The sequence below is a fragment of the Leuciscus leuciscus genome (assembly GCF_965113295.1).
Source record: "Leuciscus leuciscus genome assembly, chromosome: 2".
Lineage (NCBI taxonomy): Eukaryota > Metazoa > Chordata > Actinopteri > Cypriniformes > Leuciscidae > Leuciscus > Leuciscus leuciscus.
In genome coordinates this window covers 54,230,446-54,247,740 of record NC_138726.1, presented here as the reverse complement: position 1 = coordinate 54,247,740, position 17,295 = coordinate 54,230,446, and the positions used below count along the sequence as shown (strand labels likewise).

At 40.6% G+C, this 17,295-nt stretch overlaps 1 protein-coding gene across 2 annotated transcripts in view; it reads right to left on the bottom strand.

Annotated features, from left to right (window-relative positions):
* The window catches only part of fgf11a (fibroblast growth factor 11a), an 80,132-nt gene extending 63,178 nt beyond the window's left edge, over positions 1 to 16,954 (bottom strand). The window contains exon 1 of one of the 2 annotated variants that reach the window (XM_082159970.1): positions 15,446 to 16,954. In XM_082159970.1, coding sequence (XP_082016096.1) covers positions 15,446 to 15,638 — 193 coding nt within the window. In that variant the 5' untranslated portion in view covers positions 15,639 to 16,954. Of the gene's footprint in view, positions 1 to 15,022; positions 15,035 to 15,445 lie in introns of those variants that run through there. The other variant, XM_082159971.1, reaches the window with a different exon arrangement.
* Between the last annotated feature and the right edge of the window lie 341 nt (positions 16,955 to 17,295).

The following is a 17,295-nucleotide window of genomic DNA, read 5'->3' as shown; positions in this document are numbered from 1 at the left end:
GGTCAATGGCGGAATTGTTTTCTAAACCTGCAAAATAGCAACAGGGAACGTTTGCGCCGGAACACGCCTCCTCTTTGCGCTGAACCGCCCCCGGGAGCGCAAGTTAATTTCCTAATTTACCGACGTGCATCTGTGGAGGGAAAAGTCTGCTGTGCGTGGGTGCAAAATAGAAATGATACAGTGAGGAAAATAAGTATTTGAACACCCTGCTATTTTGCAAGTTCTCCCACTCAGAAATCATGGAGGGGTCTGAAATTGTCATTGTAGGTGCATGTCCACTGTGAGAGACATAATCAAAAAAAAAAAAAAGCAGAAATCACAATATATGATTTTTTAACTATTTATTTGTATGATACAGCTGCAAATAAGTATTTGAACACCTGTCTATCAGCTAGAATTCTGACCCTCAAAGACCTGTTAGTCTGCCTTTAAAATGTCCACCTCCACTCCATTTATTATCCTAAATTAGATGCACCTGTTTGAGGTCGTTAGCTGCAAAAAGACACCTGTCCACCCTATACAATCAGTAAGAATCCAACTACTAACATGGCCAAGACCAAAGAGCTGTCCAAAGACACTAGAGACAAAATTGTACACCTCCACAAGGCTGGAAAGGGCTACGGGGAAATTGCCAAGCAGCTTGGTGAAAAAAGGTCCACTGTTGGAGCAATCATTAGAAAATGGAAGAAGCTAAACATGACTGTCAATCTCCCTCGGACTGGGGCTCCATGCAAGATCTCACCTCGTGGGGTCTCAATGATCCTAAGAAAGGTGAGAAATCAGCCCAGAACTACACGGGAGGAGCTGGTAAATGACCTGAAAAGAGCTGGGACCACCGTTTCCAAGGTTACTGTTGGTAATACACTAAGACGTCATGGTTTGAAATCATGCATGGCACGGAAGGTTCCCCTGCTTAAACCAGCACATGTCAGTGAGTTGATAAAACAAACCAAAATGCAGTCACGTGACAACATCCACATCACTCGGAACGCATTTCTATAACTGCACTTCGTTTGGTCAGAATTAACGTGCGGGAAAATTTCAACAGAACTCCCTGAAGTAAACAAAGTGGTGAAAAATCCGGCAGACAACACGCCGCTGTTTACTACGGAGAGACGACTGCGTGTGCTGATTGTATCCTTGGTCATATTTTTTCATATAGTTTGTCTACACCACTTTAGACAAACAATAATATTTGAGAATGAACCGAGGATGCAGCTCGAAAATAATGTTAATAATAATTTCAATCAGGCTCCGCATCTCCTCACAATTCTAAGTTTGTCCGCGAGCTGCAAACTGTCAACAAACATTTCCCCTCATCCTATAAATGCACAACGCAGCTGACTACGCCAACTGGCTTAGTCCAAAAATGCACAGTTCTTTGGCAGTTGGTTCTGTTCGAGGTCGGATCACGTTCTCACCACAAACTAACCGCTCCAGAGTTCGTTTCAAAGCGTACCGAGACCACCTCTTCCAGGAGGTCTCGGTACGCTTGTTTGGTCCGCTTTTGGTGCGCACCCGAGTGCGATTGCTGCATTCACACCTGCCCAAACGAACCGCACCAACGGGGAAAACGAACTCTAGTGCGATTGAACCGAACTAAATGAGGCAGGTGTGAAAGCACCCTAAGTGGGAGAACTTGCAAAATAGCAGGGTGTTCAAATACTTATTTTCCTCACTGTACATGCGTCGGTGTACAAAGTCAATTGCGCTGGGTGCAAGATAGGGCCCTAAGAGCCGACGAACTAATCCAACTAAAACACACATACATAACAACAGCAGTATGTCTCTGTCCCGACGACAAAAGAGAGAATATTGGATCCTGCTTACATCTACATCCGGGCGTCATACGAATCCCTTTCATGCTCCCAACTCAGTAAATCAGATCATCAATCTGAGGCCCTGTTTACATCTGGTATTAAGATGCGTTTTGATCGAGCGGATCACATGTAGATGAGGGAGACACACACCTGTTTACATCTGGTGGTTTAATTCGTCTCTTTTGTCCACTTTCATTCACTTCTGTCCGGATTTCTTCGAGGGGAGGGTCTATGGACGGGTAAATGTATTGGCTTTTTCAGATCTTCCAATCTTGTGGGCAAAATAAGCTTGTCTAATTTACATATGAACGCACTCGGAGACGACAGAAAAACACACGGAGATCATTAGCTTTAGTTTCTGCTCTGACAGCCGCAAGACCAGCCGAACGCTGTGAGTGTGTGTTAGAAATCAGGAATGGTGAGAGAACATTGTGCTTGGTATGTTTTTGATCTTCAAACCAAACTTGGGTCTCCAGCCGACAAAGTTTAAATCCCATCTGTCTAGAGCTCTTCCCATAATGTTACGCATGAGGTCAGTAGACGGAGAGAAGACGGTCTTTTGTGGCTGTTTGAACACATTCGATCACATGAGCGTTTACACTACGAAAGAAATCCGGTCGAATGTGTTTTCAACTCCCTCTGGAAGTGGTTGAAAGTGGACAAGCTCAAAACATTTTAGACCCCGTTTAGACCAGTATTTGTAGTTTTGACCCCGTATAACTCCTTGTGATCCGATCGACCAAAACGCATCTTAATACCAGGTGTATACAGAGCCTGTGTTGTTAATCCCTGCATATCAAAGCATGAAAAAACCAACGATATAATATTGCTGGAGGGGCAGTTCAAGTCTTAAAAGACTGTTTCAAATGTACCCACTGGAATATGCATCAAGCTTCTTGCACAGAAGAAGCTGTCTCAGAGCTACAGGAACACACATCTCTGATTGGCTGAATAGTTGATGTGTTTATCTCCAGCACAATAATGGTTTACCAAGCCAGAGATCTCAAGGCTTACATCTAACCCACTCTTCTAACAACTATAAGAAACACCATAATCTTGACCTTCCCCCAGATGAAAAATAGAAACATTTGCATTAGAATGTCATTCATGTGTTTTCTGGCATTAACCTGTAGACGCTGGTAACTGCTAAACTAGCCACACTTGGACTAAGTGCCACATTTTGCCAAAACCTAAAGCACCTGACAGACATACAGTAACTGTGACACCAGGTACATTGGCGACATGGTGGTCAAGCATGAATTTGCCAAAACATACATTTATCAATTTAGAGGCCATTTACAAGACATAGTTTACAAGACAAAAAAACCTGAAAATTTTATGCATTTTGGCCATTCATTTACTGTACACAACAACAGCGTTTTGGAGCGCTGAAAACGCAAACTTTTGGGTTTCAAAGTGCAAGTTTTTGAAAACGATACCATTATTGTCTTTGTGTAAGCTACAAAAATGTGAATTTGTGAAAACGGTGACGTCATGCGCATGCGTACGCGTTCAGTCTATAGTCGCGTAGTGTTTCTTTACAAAGTGACATCGCCATCAACTGGTCTGGAATGAATAATACAGCGTTTTTAGTCGTTTTGTAGATCCGTGTGAACAGGGATTGTTTTGACAAAGTTGTCGTCTATATGCGAAAAATATATGTTTTTAGTACGTCGTTGTCGTGTACATGTACCGTGAAACTCATCGGTGATCCTTGAGAGCAAAATCTTAACTATCCTATCAATAAAAGTGGCAGAAAAAATTATCGTGATCTTAAAAGACTGTAAAAATGCAACTGTTAATTGGTTAACAGAAATTTTCCGTACTACATGTATATAGAATGAATAACTGTGATAGATCTAACCGTACATTTAATGTAATTTTACAGTAAAATACTGTTAAATTTACAGTGTTTGGAATTGAAAAAGAACAAGTCATTGTATATAATATACAGTGAAAAAACGAAAATTGACATTCCCACAATTCCCTGCGTGACACTTCACATTTGATGTATTTTTGTTGAAATAACTGTCTCTTCATGGTTTTTCTTAGTTTTTTTCTGTTATGTACATTAGGGTTTTAATGTTACATTTAATGTTGTTAAATTAATCTTTATTGCATTTTTTAAAATGTCATATGTGTTACCATGATGGTGTTTAGTGCTTGTGTAAATGAGACTGAGCAGCTTCTATATTATTATTAACATTATCAGCTGGTGGAAAACCTTCTTGTGATGAGCTTTGACTCATCATGTGACTCTCATCACTACTGTGATTGGTGGTTATCAGTGTATTACAATGGTACAAAACAGATATTAGTATTTCAATTGGTCAGTAAATTAACTTTATAACAGATAATGAAATGTTTTTTACTGTAAATGTAAGTTAAGTCTGTAAAACCTAAAATGTTGCTACTGTATTTTTTACGGTAAATTTCTGGCAACCACAGCTGCCGTTTTTTTTTTACCGTAATTATTTTATTTATTTTTTTACAGTGTTGCCTTTACTGATTGAATTGAAATATTTTGGTTGATTGCCATACTTATATTACTGACATTCATTTTTGAAATATAAAGAAATTATACTCACCATATGGTACAGAGCTGCCATGCTGACTAATTTCTCCAGCATTTGTTGTTTTTTAATTGATGAGGCTCTTGGTTGCTGTCATTGACCAGTTTAGCTGATCTGTGTCCAAAAATAATTTATTATTCTGTAAAAGGGATATTTCATCCAAAAATAAAAATGATGTTGTAACGGTCACAAGCTGGAGTGCCCATGAGAGCCGCCAGAGGGCACTCCACACCAGACTATCTTGTTCACTCAGACTACATTTCCCATAACTCACTGCCCGGACTCATCATCACTGATTGTATTCACCTGTATCTCATTCACCTGTATCTCATCACCTTGTTAATTTCAGCCTATTTATTCCTTGTTCATTCATTCAATCATTGCGAAGTTTTGTTTAGTGTCACACTGCAACTCTGAGCGTTTTCCTGGTTTTCTTGTTTATTGGTTTTCGGATTTCTTGCCTGTTCCTTGGATTACGCTCTTGCCTCTGACCCCTGCCTGTCTTGTTTTTGTTTTGTCTTGTTTGTTTGGACTGTCTACCTGTGTTTTGACCCATTGCCTGTTTATTGGATTACGTGTCTGGATTGCCCTTTAATAAAGCTGCATTTGGATCTCCTCTTTGAGTCTCGGAGCAGTTTCGTGACAGATGTCTGCATTACTTTCTTTCTTTTGCAAAACACAAAATAAGATAATATGATGAGAAATGTTTTTTCCATGCTTTTTAAACCCTATCGAATTTCATTAAACAGATGACATTTTTTTCAAAGTATCTTATTTTGTGTTTCACAAAAGAAAGTCAGTCATACAAATTTGGAACAAATTTGCGGTGAGCAAATTATGACAGAATTATCCCTTTAAAACTATAACTCGCCAGGACATTATTATAGACAGAAACTTATTAAGATTATGGGTAATATCAAATTAATCATGTCAACATGGAACTGGTAAAAACTTCCTAGCTAAAAACTAAATTTACTACTATAAATAACCAAAATACAAATTTTTAATAACTACAACAAACATGTTTTCATGAGAAGCATGGAGGTCACCCACACTCTAGTTCTCCTGTTTAATTTACATGCGCCTGATAAAAACATCTAGCACTCAATCAATATAAAACAGTGCTAGGCAGTGACCTACCGCTATCCTAGGATGGAAAAAACAGAGACAGAAAGAAATAAAGAGGTGGAGGAAACACTATCTATCAAACAGCAGAGCTTATGATGGATGTTGTAGAGTTTCAGGCCAGCATTAACATTTATACATGCTCCAATAACAGATTTAACAGCACTATTCAATAAAACACTACTAAATCCCATAAACTCACACTATAGGCTATACGTTATGTCATATTAGAGTCCTTTTATGAAGGTCTGTCATCACATCATTCTTTTATCACAACCCTCACGGGAGATTTTAGATTTGTGACAGTGTAAATTCACTGGTTTATTAATATGGTAAGACTTTACAATAAATCTACTCTAAGAGCCTAATTTTGCTTAGGTTCGGTGACAGATGTGGCATATTATATGGTGCATTTCAGACTTTGAATAATTGTGTTTTGATTGTTTGCATTTGTAAACTTCCTTTATTCATGTGTACCATTTAGATAATTATGCTCAATTTTTACATTGAATTATGTTACATGTTAAAATTGTGCTGTAGAAGTATTGATCATAGTTAGTTCATGTTAATCTCAACATATAATAAAACATATAAACCACAAGGTCAAATGTTGTATCTGGTAAATGGGACCTATCATGCCCTTGATTTTGTTTTTGGGGTCTACTAGAGGTTAAATGATCAGAAAACATTATTTTTCCTATATTCTCCATTGTTGCAGCTCCTCTCTTCCCAGTCTGTCAGTAACGCTCTGTTTAGTTCTTGTCTCTATGAAGCCCCTCCTTCTGAAAAGCACAGTGTGCTCTGATTGGTCGGCTGTACCAGTGTGTTGTGATTGGTCAAGTGATTCGAGCGTGTTTGGGAAATGCCACGCCCCTTACCATAACCATGAGTTTCAACACACTAATAACTAACTCAACCAGGCCTCATCCCTTTATTCTGCGTATGCCTTGAGCGGGAATTATTTAACTCTTTTCCGGCCATTGACGTAATTTTCCGGCTTTCCGTGTTTTCTCTGTTACACGGTAGGGGGCGCTATTAGGCATCTTCTGAAAAAGTACAAAATCTCCAGATCAAAAGACATATGAAGAAGAAGCAGAAGCAAGTGATATGTAAGCAGATGCACATGTAAAATAACGTGATCATCAACTTTAATCAAAACTGCCTAATGTTACTGAATGAAATGTCGTGTCAGGGCGAGCCTCAGGACTGTGAAGCTTTAGGAGTGTTGATGGACTCGATCTATTTGTGTTTTGATCATCGTTCTGAATCCGATCTGGATGTAGTCTTTGACAAAGACATGATTTTCTCAGCCGTTTACTCAAAATGTTGCTTTTTTATAAAACGTACCCACATTTAAGTGTTCATAAAAAAAAGCATGAATGCATGAAGCTAGAATAAAAAGTTTAAATGCAGAGGCTCTGTTATTTCTTTTGATATATCGCATGTTCATATATTCATACAGCAAAATATTCTGGGGGGCCATGAAACTATTGTGAAAATTATCAAAAATGCTGGCGCTGGCTGGTAACTTTTGTTCAGAAACTCTTGTTCAGAAACACATGTTCGTTCCCGGAATAAAACTCAAGACTTACAATGGAGGCGTTTCAGGGAGTTCAGAAATACAGGGAGTTCATAGAAAACAGGTAAAAATATGATGACTAAGTGCCCCTTTAGCCAAACACAGATCAACAAAACACTTCAGTAAATCTGTTCATCTGTGAGCACACAATGCAGTAAAGAAAAGAGAAAGACAACAACCAAAGAGAAATAATTATATATACTGTATATATACTGTATATACACACACATTTCTAATAATAATTATAATAATTCATTACATTTATATAGCGCTTTTCTCGGCACTCAAAGCGCTTTACATAGAAGGGGGGAATCTCCTCAACCACCACCAATATGCAGCATCCACTTGGATGATGCGACTACAGCCATATTGCGCCAGAACGCCCACCACACACCAGCTTACTGGTGGAGAGGAGACAGTGATGAAGCCAATCAGTATATGAGGATGATTAGGAGGCCATGATGGACAGAGGCCACTGGGCAAATTTGGCCAGGATGCCGGGGTTACACCCCTACTCTTTCGAAAGACATCCTGGGATTTTTAATGACCACAGAGAGTCAGGACCTCGGTTTTACGTCTCATCCGAAGGACGGTGCTCTTTGACAGTATAGTGTCCCCGTCACTATACTGGGGCATTAGGATCCACACAGACCACAGGGTGAGCACCCCCTGCTGGCCTCACTAACACCTCTTCCAGCAGCAACCTGGTTTTCTCAGGAGGTCTCCCATCCAGGCTCAACCCTGCTTAGCTTCAGTGGGCAACCGGTCTTGGGCTACAGGGTGACATGGCTGCTAATTTTCATTCATGACATTTACTTAGCTATCTAACATAGGGACGACATTCCATAGGCGTAATGGTTTTATACTGTACAAAGCGTATATTTTATCCCCTTACACTAACCCTAACCCTAACCCATCCATCACACACACACTCACTCACACACACTAACCCTTCCCCTAAACCTACCCATCACACACACACTCACTCACACACACTAAAGCCCAATTTATACTTCTGCGTCGAACTTACGCCGCAGCTACGTCGTAGGTTGTGTGTAGCGCGCGTACCCTTCGGCGTACCCTGACGCGCACCTCTCCAAAAATGTAACAACGCGTCAACTCTACGCGGACGCAAGCGCTGTGATTGGTCTGCTAGAACCCCTCCCTCGGTTTTCACATGCTCCCTCTGCAAGTGTAATTGCGCGTCAACGCGGACAACGACGCAGAAGTATAAATGAAAACCAACGCGTTGCCTACAGCGTAGAGGCTCCGGCGTAGGTCCGACGCAGAAGTTTAAATCAGCCTTAACCCTACCCCTAAACCTACCCGTCACACACACACTCACTCACACACACTACCCCTACCCCTAAACCTACCCGTCACTCACACACACTACCCCTACCCCTAAACCTACCCGTCACACACACACACTCACTCACACACACTACCCCTACCCCTAAGCCTACCTATCACACAAAACATTCTGCATTTTTACATTTTCAAAAAACCTTTAATTACTTTATTTTTATACCAGATTTACAAATGAGGACGTCCCTAAAGGGAGGTTTTTGGAGATTTTGTCAGGTTTTGGTCACTTCTGAGTACAAATTTGTCCCCAATATAGTTAAGTAGGTACACACACACACACACACACACACACACACACGGTGTAATGAGCTTCAAGGCAGTAGTCTACAGTTGCCCCATAACACCAGGACAATAGCACAGAAACAGTGCAGGCAACGTCCCCATTATACACTCACAATGACTGTCTGTCAACACAAGACAAACGGCCCTACCCAGTCGACATCATTACAACTTTACACTTGAAAGAAAGCGGAGAGAAAACACAGGAGAGCATGAACAAGAGGACAGGCACACAATAAGAAGAGATGCTACACACTCAGATAATGAGAAAGAGGGAGAGTGTGGCAACAGTCCTGGGTGAGATTAGGAATTGTAATGTAGAGTGTTGGAAAAGAGATGAATGAAAAGAGGAGAGTGGGACAGGAGAGTGTTATTGATGAATCAGAGGGTGTTAATAAGAGGCAGACTGTGTGGACGAATGAATCACCCAGTAACAATGAAGTGCTCCAACGATCTGCAAACACCGCAACGCATACAAATATCCCTTATCAATTGCTAGTTGTCCTCCTGTCCCCTAACACACACACACACACACACACACACACACATAACCATAAAAAGGATAATCTTTACAAAAGCATCATGCTTAGCTTGTTCTGTGGGTGAAAAATGTGTGTGTGTGTGAGAGAGAGAGAGAGAGAGAGAGAGTGATGAGTCTCTGATTAGGACACTTTGCATCATTACAGTTTCCTGATTAAAATCCCATTCACTATTTAAAAGTGACAAATGAACTCACAGCTCAAGCTGTGTGTGTACGTGTTCTGTGTGTGTGTGTGTGTGTGTGTGTGTGTGTGTGTGTGTTCTGCTGCAGTGTTGTAATGGGGGGGGGGGGGGGGGGGGGGGGGGGGGGGGTGTTGCGGATGACCTTGTTAAATGCCGAGTGGACTTTTGTGATTGGTGATCGGTGGTCATTAATTTCTGTTAATCTCACCCGACACACCACTTCAGGAACACTGACGCAGATTGAATCAGTCATACAGTTTACATCATGAGATCCTAAACTCTATTTAGATCTTTTTTCTCAATCTCAACCCCCCAAAAAATATTTGAGTAACAATGAAGGGGTCTCTATCTATCTATGTAGACCTACACTGCTTGCTAGTTCCTGGTTTGACCCCATTTAGCCTAAAAGATGCTCAATTGATACCCAGGGGCCCGAATTGTGTCAAGAAAATATCACACACTGAACCGCTGATACAAGGCAGGATGGATTCATGCTTTCATGTTGTTTACACCAAATTCTGACCCTACAATCTGACTGTCGCAGCAGAGATAGAGAATCATCAGACCCGGCAACGTTTTTCCAATCTTCTATTGTCCAGTTTTGGTGTCCCGTGTGAATCGTAGCCTCAGTTTCTCAGCGGACAGGAGTGTCACCGGTGTGTCTTCTGCTGATGTAGTCCCTCTGCTTCAAGATTGGACATGTTGTGTGTTCAGAGACGCTCTTCTGTGTTCAGAGACGCTCTTCTGTGTTCAGAGACGCTCTTCTGTGTTCAGAGACGCTCTTCTCTTCTGTGTTCAGAGATGCTCTTCTGTGTTCAGAGACGCTCTTCTCTTCTGTGTTCAGAGACGCTCTTCTGTGTTCAGAGACGCTCTTCTGTGTTCAGAGACGCTCTTCTGTGTTCAGAGACGCTCTTCTGTGTTCAGAGATGCACTTCTGTGTTCAGAGACGCTCTTCTCTTCTGTGTTCAGAGATGCCCTTCTGTGTTCAGAGACGCTCTTCTCTTCTGTGTTCAGAGATGCTCTTCTGTGTTCAGAGACGCTCTTCTGTGTTCAGAGACACTCTTCTGTGTTCAGAGACGCTCTTCTCTTCTGTGTTCAGAGATGCTCTTCTGTGTTCAGAGACGCTCTTCTGTGTTCAGAGACGCTCTTCTGTGTTCAGAGATGTTCTTCTGTGTTCAGAGACGCTCATCTGTGTTCAGAGATGCTCTTCTGTGTTCAGAGATGCTCTTCTTCAGGTCTCGGTTGTAACGAGTGCTTATTTGAGTTACTATTGTCTTTCCATCAGCTGAACCAGTCTGATCATTCTCCTCTGACCTCTGGCATCAACAAGGCTTTTTCACCCACAGAACTGTCGCTGGATATTTTCTCTTTTTTGGCCCATTCTCTGTAAATCCTAGATATGGTTGTGTGTGAAAGTCCCAGTAGATCAGCAGTTTCTGAAATACTCAGACCGTCTGGCACCAACAACCATGCCGCAAAGTCCCTTAAAACAGCTTCCTTCTCCATTCAGATGCTTAGTTTGAACTTCTTTCTGTTGTCTTGATCATGTCTACATGCCTAAATGCATTGAGTTGCTGCCATGTGATTGGCTGACTAGATATTTGCATTAATGAGCAGTTGAACAGGTGTACCTAATAAAGTGGCCGGTGAGAGTATAATCTCCCACTTACTCTATTTCTATACTTACTAAAGTAAAGTAAAGTAAAGGTTCTCTTAAAGTAACTCTTAAAGGTACCATTTCACTCTTCTAAAGTATATGACCTTACTGATGCTAAATTGGCCAAAGAAATGTTCCACAGTAACTGATATACATGTAAAAATGTCCATCAATTCGACCCCTTGGACTGAAAACAACAAACATTCCTCCAAGCCACAAGATTTTATTTCAACAGCTAATTACTTAAACAAGTGAAACTTTATTTAGTGGTCAACCCAAGGCATGACAGATAGAATAAGACAGCAGAAATAAAAAGTAAGGATGTTTGTGTAAGAGGTTCTTATTCAGAATCAGACAAGGAAAGGGAACTAGCGAAGTAGACAGCACTCATGAAGTACGCACTAAGCAGGTAGTTGTGTGTTGACAGGTGAAACTGTGCTTTAGAGGAGACTACACTAAGTGCTCTCTCTCTCTCTGATCCTCTCCATCAAAAGGCAGGCGAAATTATCCAGTCACCGTTATCATAACAGAAGCACAAGATGTGAGCTTTACTGCAGCCGCCCGAACTACACATACCACCCCAAACTGACAGAAAACATGTCTTCCTTTACTCCGCCAAATACCACCAACCGCCTCCATTTCTCATAGATGTGATTACCGCTTGGCATGAGGCACTTTGCGGCAGCAGATGCCGCGTTACGGGAGTATGGTTTCCATGACAATTACTGTGATTTACTTGAGATACACGTGTCATAAATGTCCCACCCTGGCACACACACACACAGCTGGGCCGTAAGGAAGGATGGGACCCTCAAGAGAGCGGATTAAGTGAATGACTGAATAACTGTATGGGTCCAGGCTTGAGAGAAGTCAGTGTATTCCAACTTCTCTTATTTTATGTATACACAAAATGCTATCAGTATCTTATATATATATAAGATATATAAGTATCTTATATGTATCTTATATATATAAAAAATATATATATACCCTCATATATATATATTATGGCTTAATGCATTATTTTCTAAGAACAGAAAACTATATATATATATATAGAATGCATATATATATATATTTCTGCAACCTGCTTAAGTATATCCCAAGGTACATGTACCCCAGGTTGGCAATGGGTCTAGTCTATAATCTAGTCCAAAATTAAGCCTAGCGAGAAATACTAGCCAGGTCTCATCTGTACTTCTAAATAAGCAACATAAGCACAAAGGCAAATATTCCTAGGCAGTTCTTCAAACCATTACTTGCTCTGTTTGAAATGTGCCATGGGAAGCTCACTGTTCTATTTTAAAATTGCATTTAATGTTCCTTCAGGCCATGCAAGCCACAGTACTTTGCATTAAAAATAAAGTGTATTCTTTATAAATTACCCATTTACTTTGATGAAATTCTTCCCATCTTTTAACCAGAAATCCAGAGCCCATGAGGTGAAATCAGCGTTGTTATTATTATAACTGAAACTAAAAGTAAAACATAAAAATAAAAAACATTTTTGTTACTAATAAAATCTAGCAATTAAAAAACAAAACCGCATGGATTGTTTTGCGGAAGAACATTGTTTTGGTTGTGCTTTGTCTCTGTGTGACTGTGCGGATGAATATGATTATACTGCTCATAAAACATTCACTATATAGAGATTTAAGATTATTTAAAAAAAAAATTGTGACAATTACATTTATGCATTTGGCAGATGCTTTTAATAGATAATGATAACAATAATAATAATGATAATGATATAATTTTAATAGATAATAATAACAATAGATAATGCTTTATAATTAACTCTGATAGAGAGATACATATGGCAATTTATCTGTTCAATAAAATACCTTACTCACCTGTTGAGTAATAAAAAACCCATCATCTCTTTTTGCTTTTTTTTTTGCTTTAACAACATTTCAAATCCTTCAGTTCTCTCCATCTCCGAAAAGCCAAGTCAGTGTTGATTCTTGTTTTATTACGAGCTCTCGTTCTCTTTTCTCCTGCAGACTCTCCTCTGTTCTGCGTTTGTTTAAAACGAGTGATTCTCCGGAGGATGGAGATTTAACTGCTCAATGTCAACCTTTCTCATTCGTGAAACTAACCTCTGTCACTCTCACACCAGACACGCGTCAAAGTAGCCAGAGAAACTTCTCTCTATTTATGGATGTAACGAGACACACACAAGCGAGTGACGTATATGTATGCAAAATTTCCCGCAAAAACCATCCAGACATTTCTAAAATATAAACACTTATAATATGCGTAGCATAGTGAATCAGAACAAAAACACGTTTCGGAAGAAGTATTGGCGATGTATTGACTCTGTTCATTTTGATCAAAAAAAGTTACATAGTGTACCTTTAACTTACCAAAAAAAAAATACTAAAACTGAATTAAAAATGAAAAACTATATAGAGAATTAAAAACATTTAATTGTAATATACAAAAATCTAATGTAAATATAAAATCTAAGTCAAAACATTAATAAAAACTATAATAGTATGTGAATGATACTAAAATGACACCGAGTCAAATACATGCTGCGAAATCATATTCATTCAGCCATAAACAAAATCATATAGGCTACTATATACTATATATATATATATGAAATACATTATTATATAATACATTATTATAAAATCTGGAGCAGAAGTGAAATACAGAAATGAGGAGATTTATATATATATATATATATATATATATATATATATATATATAAATCTCCTCATTTCTGTATTTCACTTCTGCTCCAGATTTTATAATAATGTAGCTTATACTTAATATTGTGGCTCTTAAGACAAAAAAACTTGGGATACTAACTTTGGAAAAAACATCTGCTAAATTAAAATATGTAAAGGTCAATTTAGCAATTGACCACTTGTTCAAACTCTAAAGTGCGTGTTTCCATAGCGTAAATCTAAATTATGCTTTTGTTTTATGAATAAAAAATACTTTTCATAAAGCTTATTTGACTGTACTCAAAAGGGGAAAAAGGGTGTTTGCAAACTGCATCATGATCCCTCAGAAAGATTAAGAAACACACAAAAACTGTCTGATGTGATTCTGTTCCAAATCTGTTCTCTCATGATATCTTAAAATAAAAGCCACAAGCCTCTTCGGTGAAGTGGTTTACTCAGAGAGGGTAAATGTCTCATTGGGGGTTAATTATGTAAACATATGACCCACACACAAAGACACATACAAACACATGGTCTCTAAGACAGAGACACAGAGGGGAGGGAAAGACTGGAACCGCTCATCGTAAATGAGGCCGTGACATTTTTATGTGCGTGGAAAGGATCGCGGAGTGTATCGAGTTGGTCGGTGGTCGTAAATTAACAGGTGTTGTCAAAAGCAGTACAGAGACATGCAGTGAAATGATCAGAACGATTACAAAGCTCTGGATCCCAGACTCACTATATCAACAAACGCTCTTCAGTAGAGACTAGACGAGTCAACCTTCAAAGTCTCAAGGATAACATTCAATCACACACACACTGTGACACAGTGGAAATGTCCATTCTTAAAGTGACAGTTCAGCCAAACATGAAACATGCACTCACCCTCACTTCGTTCCAAACCTGTATGACTTACTTACTTCTGTTAGATATTTTGAACAACTGTTTTTGGCACACAGTGAAAGTTAATGGGGTTAGAAACAACATTGAACCCCACAGACTGTCATTGGGCACAAAACAAAATGTGTTCCACAGACAAAAGAAAGCCAAACAATGACATGATGGTGAGTAAATGATTTATTAAATTTGGTAAATGTCATACAAACAGCAAGGATTAGTAAACCCAATCGGTTTAGTTCTGATCAATCCTTACTTTCTTAACAGCCAACAAAGGCCCTTAAAGGAAAAGTTCACAGAAAATTCTGTCATCATTTACTCACCCTCATGTTGTTTCAAACCTGTATGAATATGAATAGTAGGAAAAAAATACAATGGAAGTCAATGGGGTTCATCATCTGTTTGGTTACCGACATTCTTCAAAATATCTTCTTTTGTTTTCAGCAGCAGAAAGAAATGCATACAGGTCTGAAACGACATGAGGGTGAGTAAATTACATCATTTTTAAGTGAACTATTCGTTTAACTGACACTATCTAGTATGTCGCCCAAATAGCCTCATTTGTGAACTACCATGATCTCGGATGTCCTTCAAAACCAATATTTCATTAGTCAACACATCATTACTTCTTAAGTCTGTGTCATGCTTTGCTAATGCCACCCTCACTATTTGAAGTGGATAGACTTAGAATAGAGCAGAACTTGGCCGATTTGAAGATTGGTTTTAGGGTGTTTTGGACAACTCACCGGGTCTTTTTTCCAGCTTTCTTCCGCGGCTGCTGCAAAGCCGGACTTTGGAGATGAGGATGAGGATCTGTTTCTGGCAGAGCGACTTGTTGCTCTTGGGACAAGGCTTGCGTTTGTTGGAGACCTGCCGGTTGGCCTGGGGGTCCTTGACTTCCCTGCGCTGTCGGATCAGCGAGCTGGCGAGGGCAGCCATTTTGCTGTGCCCCGCTCACAGTGGGCCGCCCACCTGTCTGATCACCCAGGGCCACGTAGAGGAGCAGAAGACGGCAGGTGTTCGGTCTCCCACTATAACCCAGGTCAGAATGCGTCACAAGGATGTGGGAACAAAAAGAGGCGAAACACTTGTGAAGTTCACAATAAACTTTTTTCTTTGACTCTCAAAATAGTCCCCGGAACGCAAAATTCCTGGTGCTGTGAATCCGATGAACGGCAGCTGTCGTTGTCGGGATTGTTTGTTGTATTTCAGGTCTCGTTGCACGGCATACGGACTGGAAAAGTGGCAGTGGATGATCCATGGAGTCGTGCTGGAATTCTGGGGAAAAAGCGAGACATCACAACAGCACCATTCCCTGCAGATCCGAGCTCCCAGAATCCCTTGCCTCTCACTGCCCTTCAGCAGTTTAGTTTGGAATTGATGATTAGAAATCACATGGATCAGAAATCATTCTGAGAGTTCAGAAAAAAGCCATCAACTGTCCAATCGTTTTATCCGTATGGTTCCACATATCAGCGAGATCCCCGTAAAACAGAAGGATGCACGAAAGCAAATACAGATCCCACGGAGAAAAGGGACGATATCCTGAGACAATCTTAGTGAAACTCCATTACCTGATTTCGAAGTATCGCATCCATGACTCTACGACTGCAAAAACAGAAAAACAACGACAGACACGCTGAGTAAAAGTGAAAAAAAACTGGTGTCGTCAACCCTGGACCTCGTGTCTGTGGCAGATCAGATAGATGAGGATGATAGGAATCGGAAGTTCTCTCCCTTCTGACATTCCCCTTTGCTCCCTCTTCCCAAGCTCCCGAGAGAGTGTTTGTAAATTCCAGCGGCTTCTTCCGGCAGAGGTGACATTCATGAACGAGTGCGAACGCAGGAGAGCGGAGGGGAGCACCAAGCCTCCCCCAGACTCCCGTAAGGCAACCAGGAACCCGTAGCTCCGTGTCCTTCACACCACTGGGAGAGAGGGATGGAGGGATGAAATGGAGGAGTGTTAAGGATAGATGCTGCACATATCTGTTCGTCCGGCTTCACATGCTGTAAATGTCCCGTCTGAAGAAGGTCCACTGGTGTCCTATCACTCCGGTCTTCTGTTTTAGCCCAGTTTTCCCTGCTGAAAGTATTCTCACCCCTGCAGGCGAGCGTAACAGAGTCTCCTCAGCAAGGCACCTCTGAATCTGTGAGAGTTTATGTGTGTGTGTGTGTGTGTGTGTGAGAGAGAGTGATTGAGAGTGTGTGTGAATGTGTGACTCTCCGTCTCTCTTTTTTTTTTTTTTGCTCTCCCTCCCGTCCCCGCGCACAGTGAGTTACGGAGCCAACACTGGCAACATGCTTTGCTTTACTCCCTCATTCTCTCTTTCCATCTCATTGTAAAGCCTCTCTGCCCTCCCTCTCTGTCACTCAGAACCCTCCTTCTTTTTCGATCACTCAAAATCCCTCCTTCTCTTCATGTCCTCACACCCACCCCTCTCATTCCTCTATTCCCTCCCCCTCTTCTGTTCTCTCTCTCTTTCTCTCTCTCTCTCTCTCTCTCTCTCTCCTCACTGGGTGCTGTTGTGGTCTGGAGCGTTAAAAAATTAAACCTGCCTCATGCTTCCTTAAAGCGACAGATGAGACTGAGAGAGAG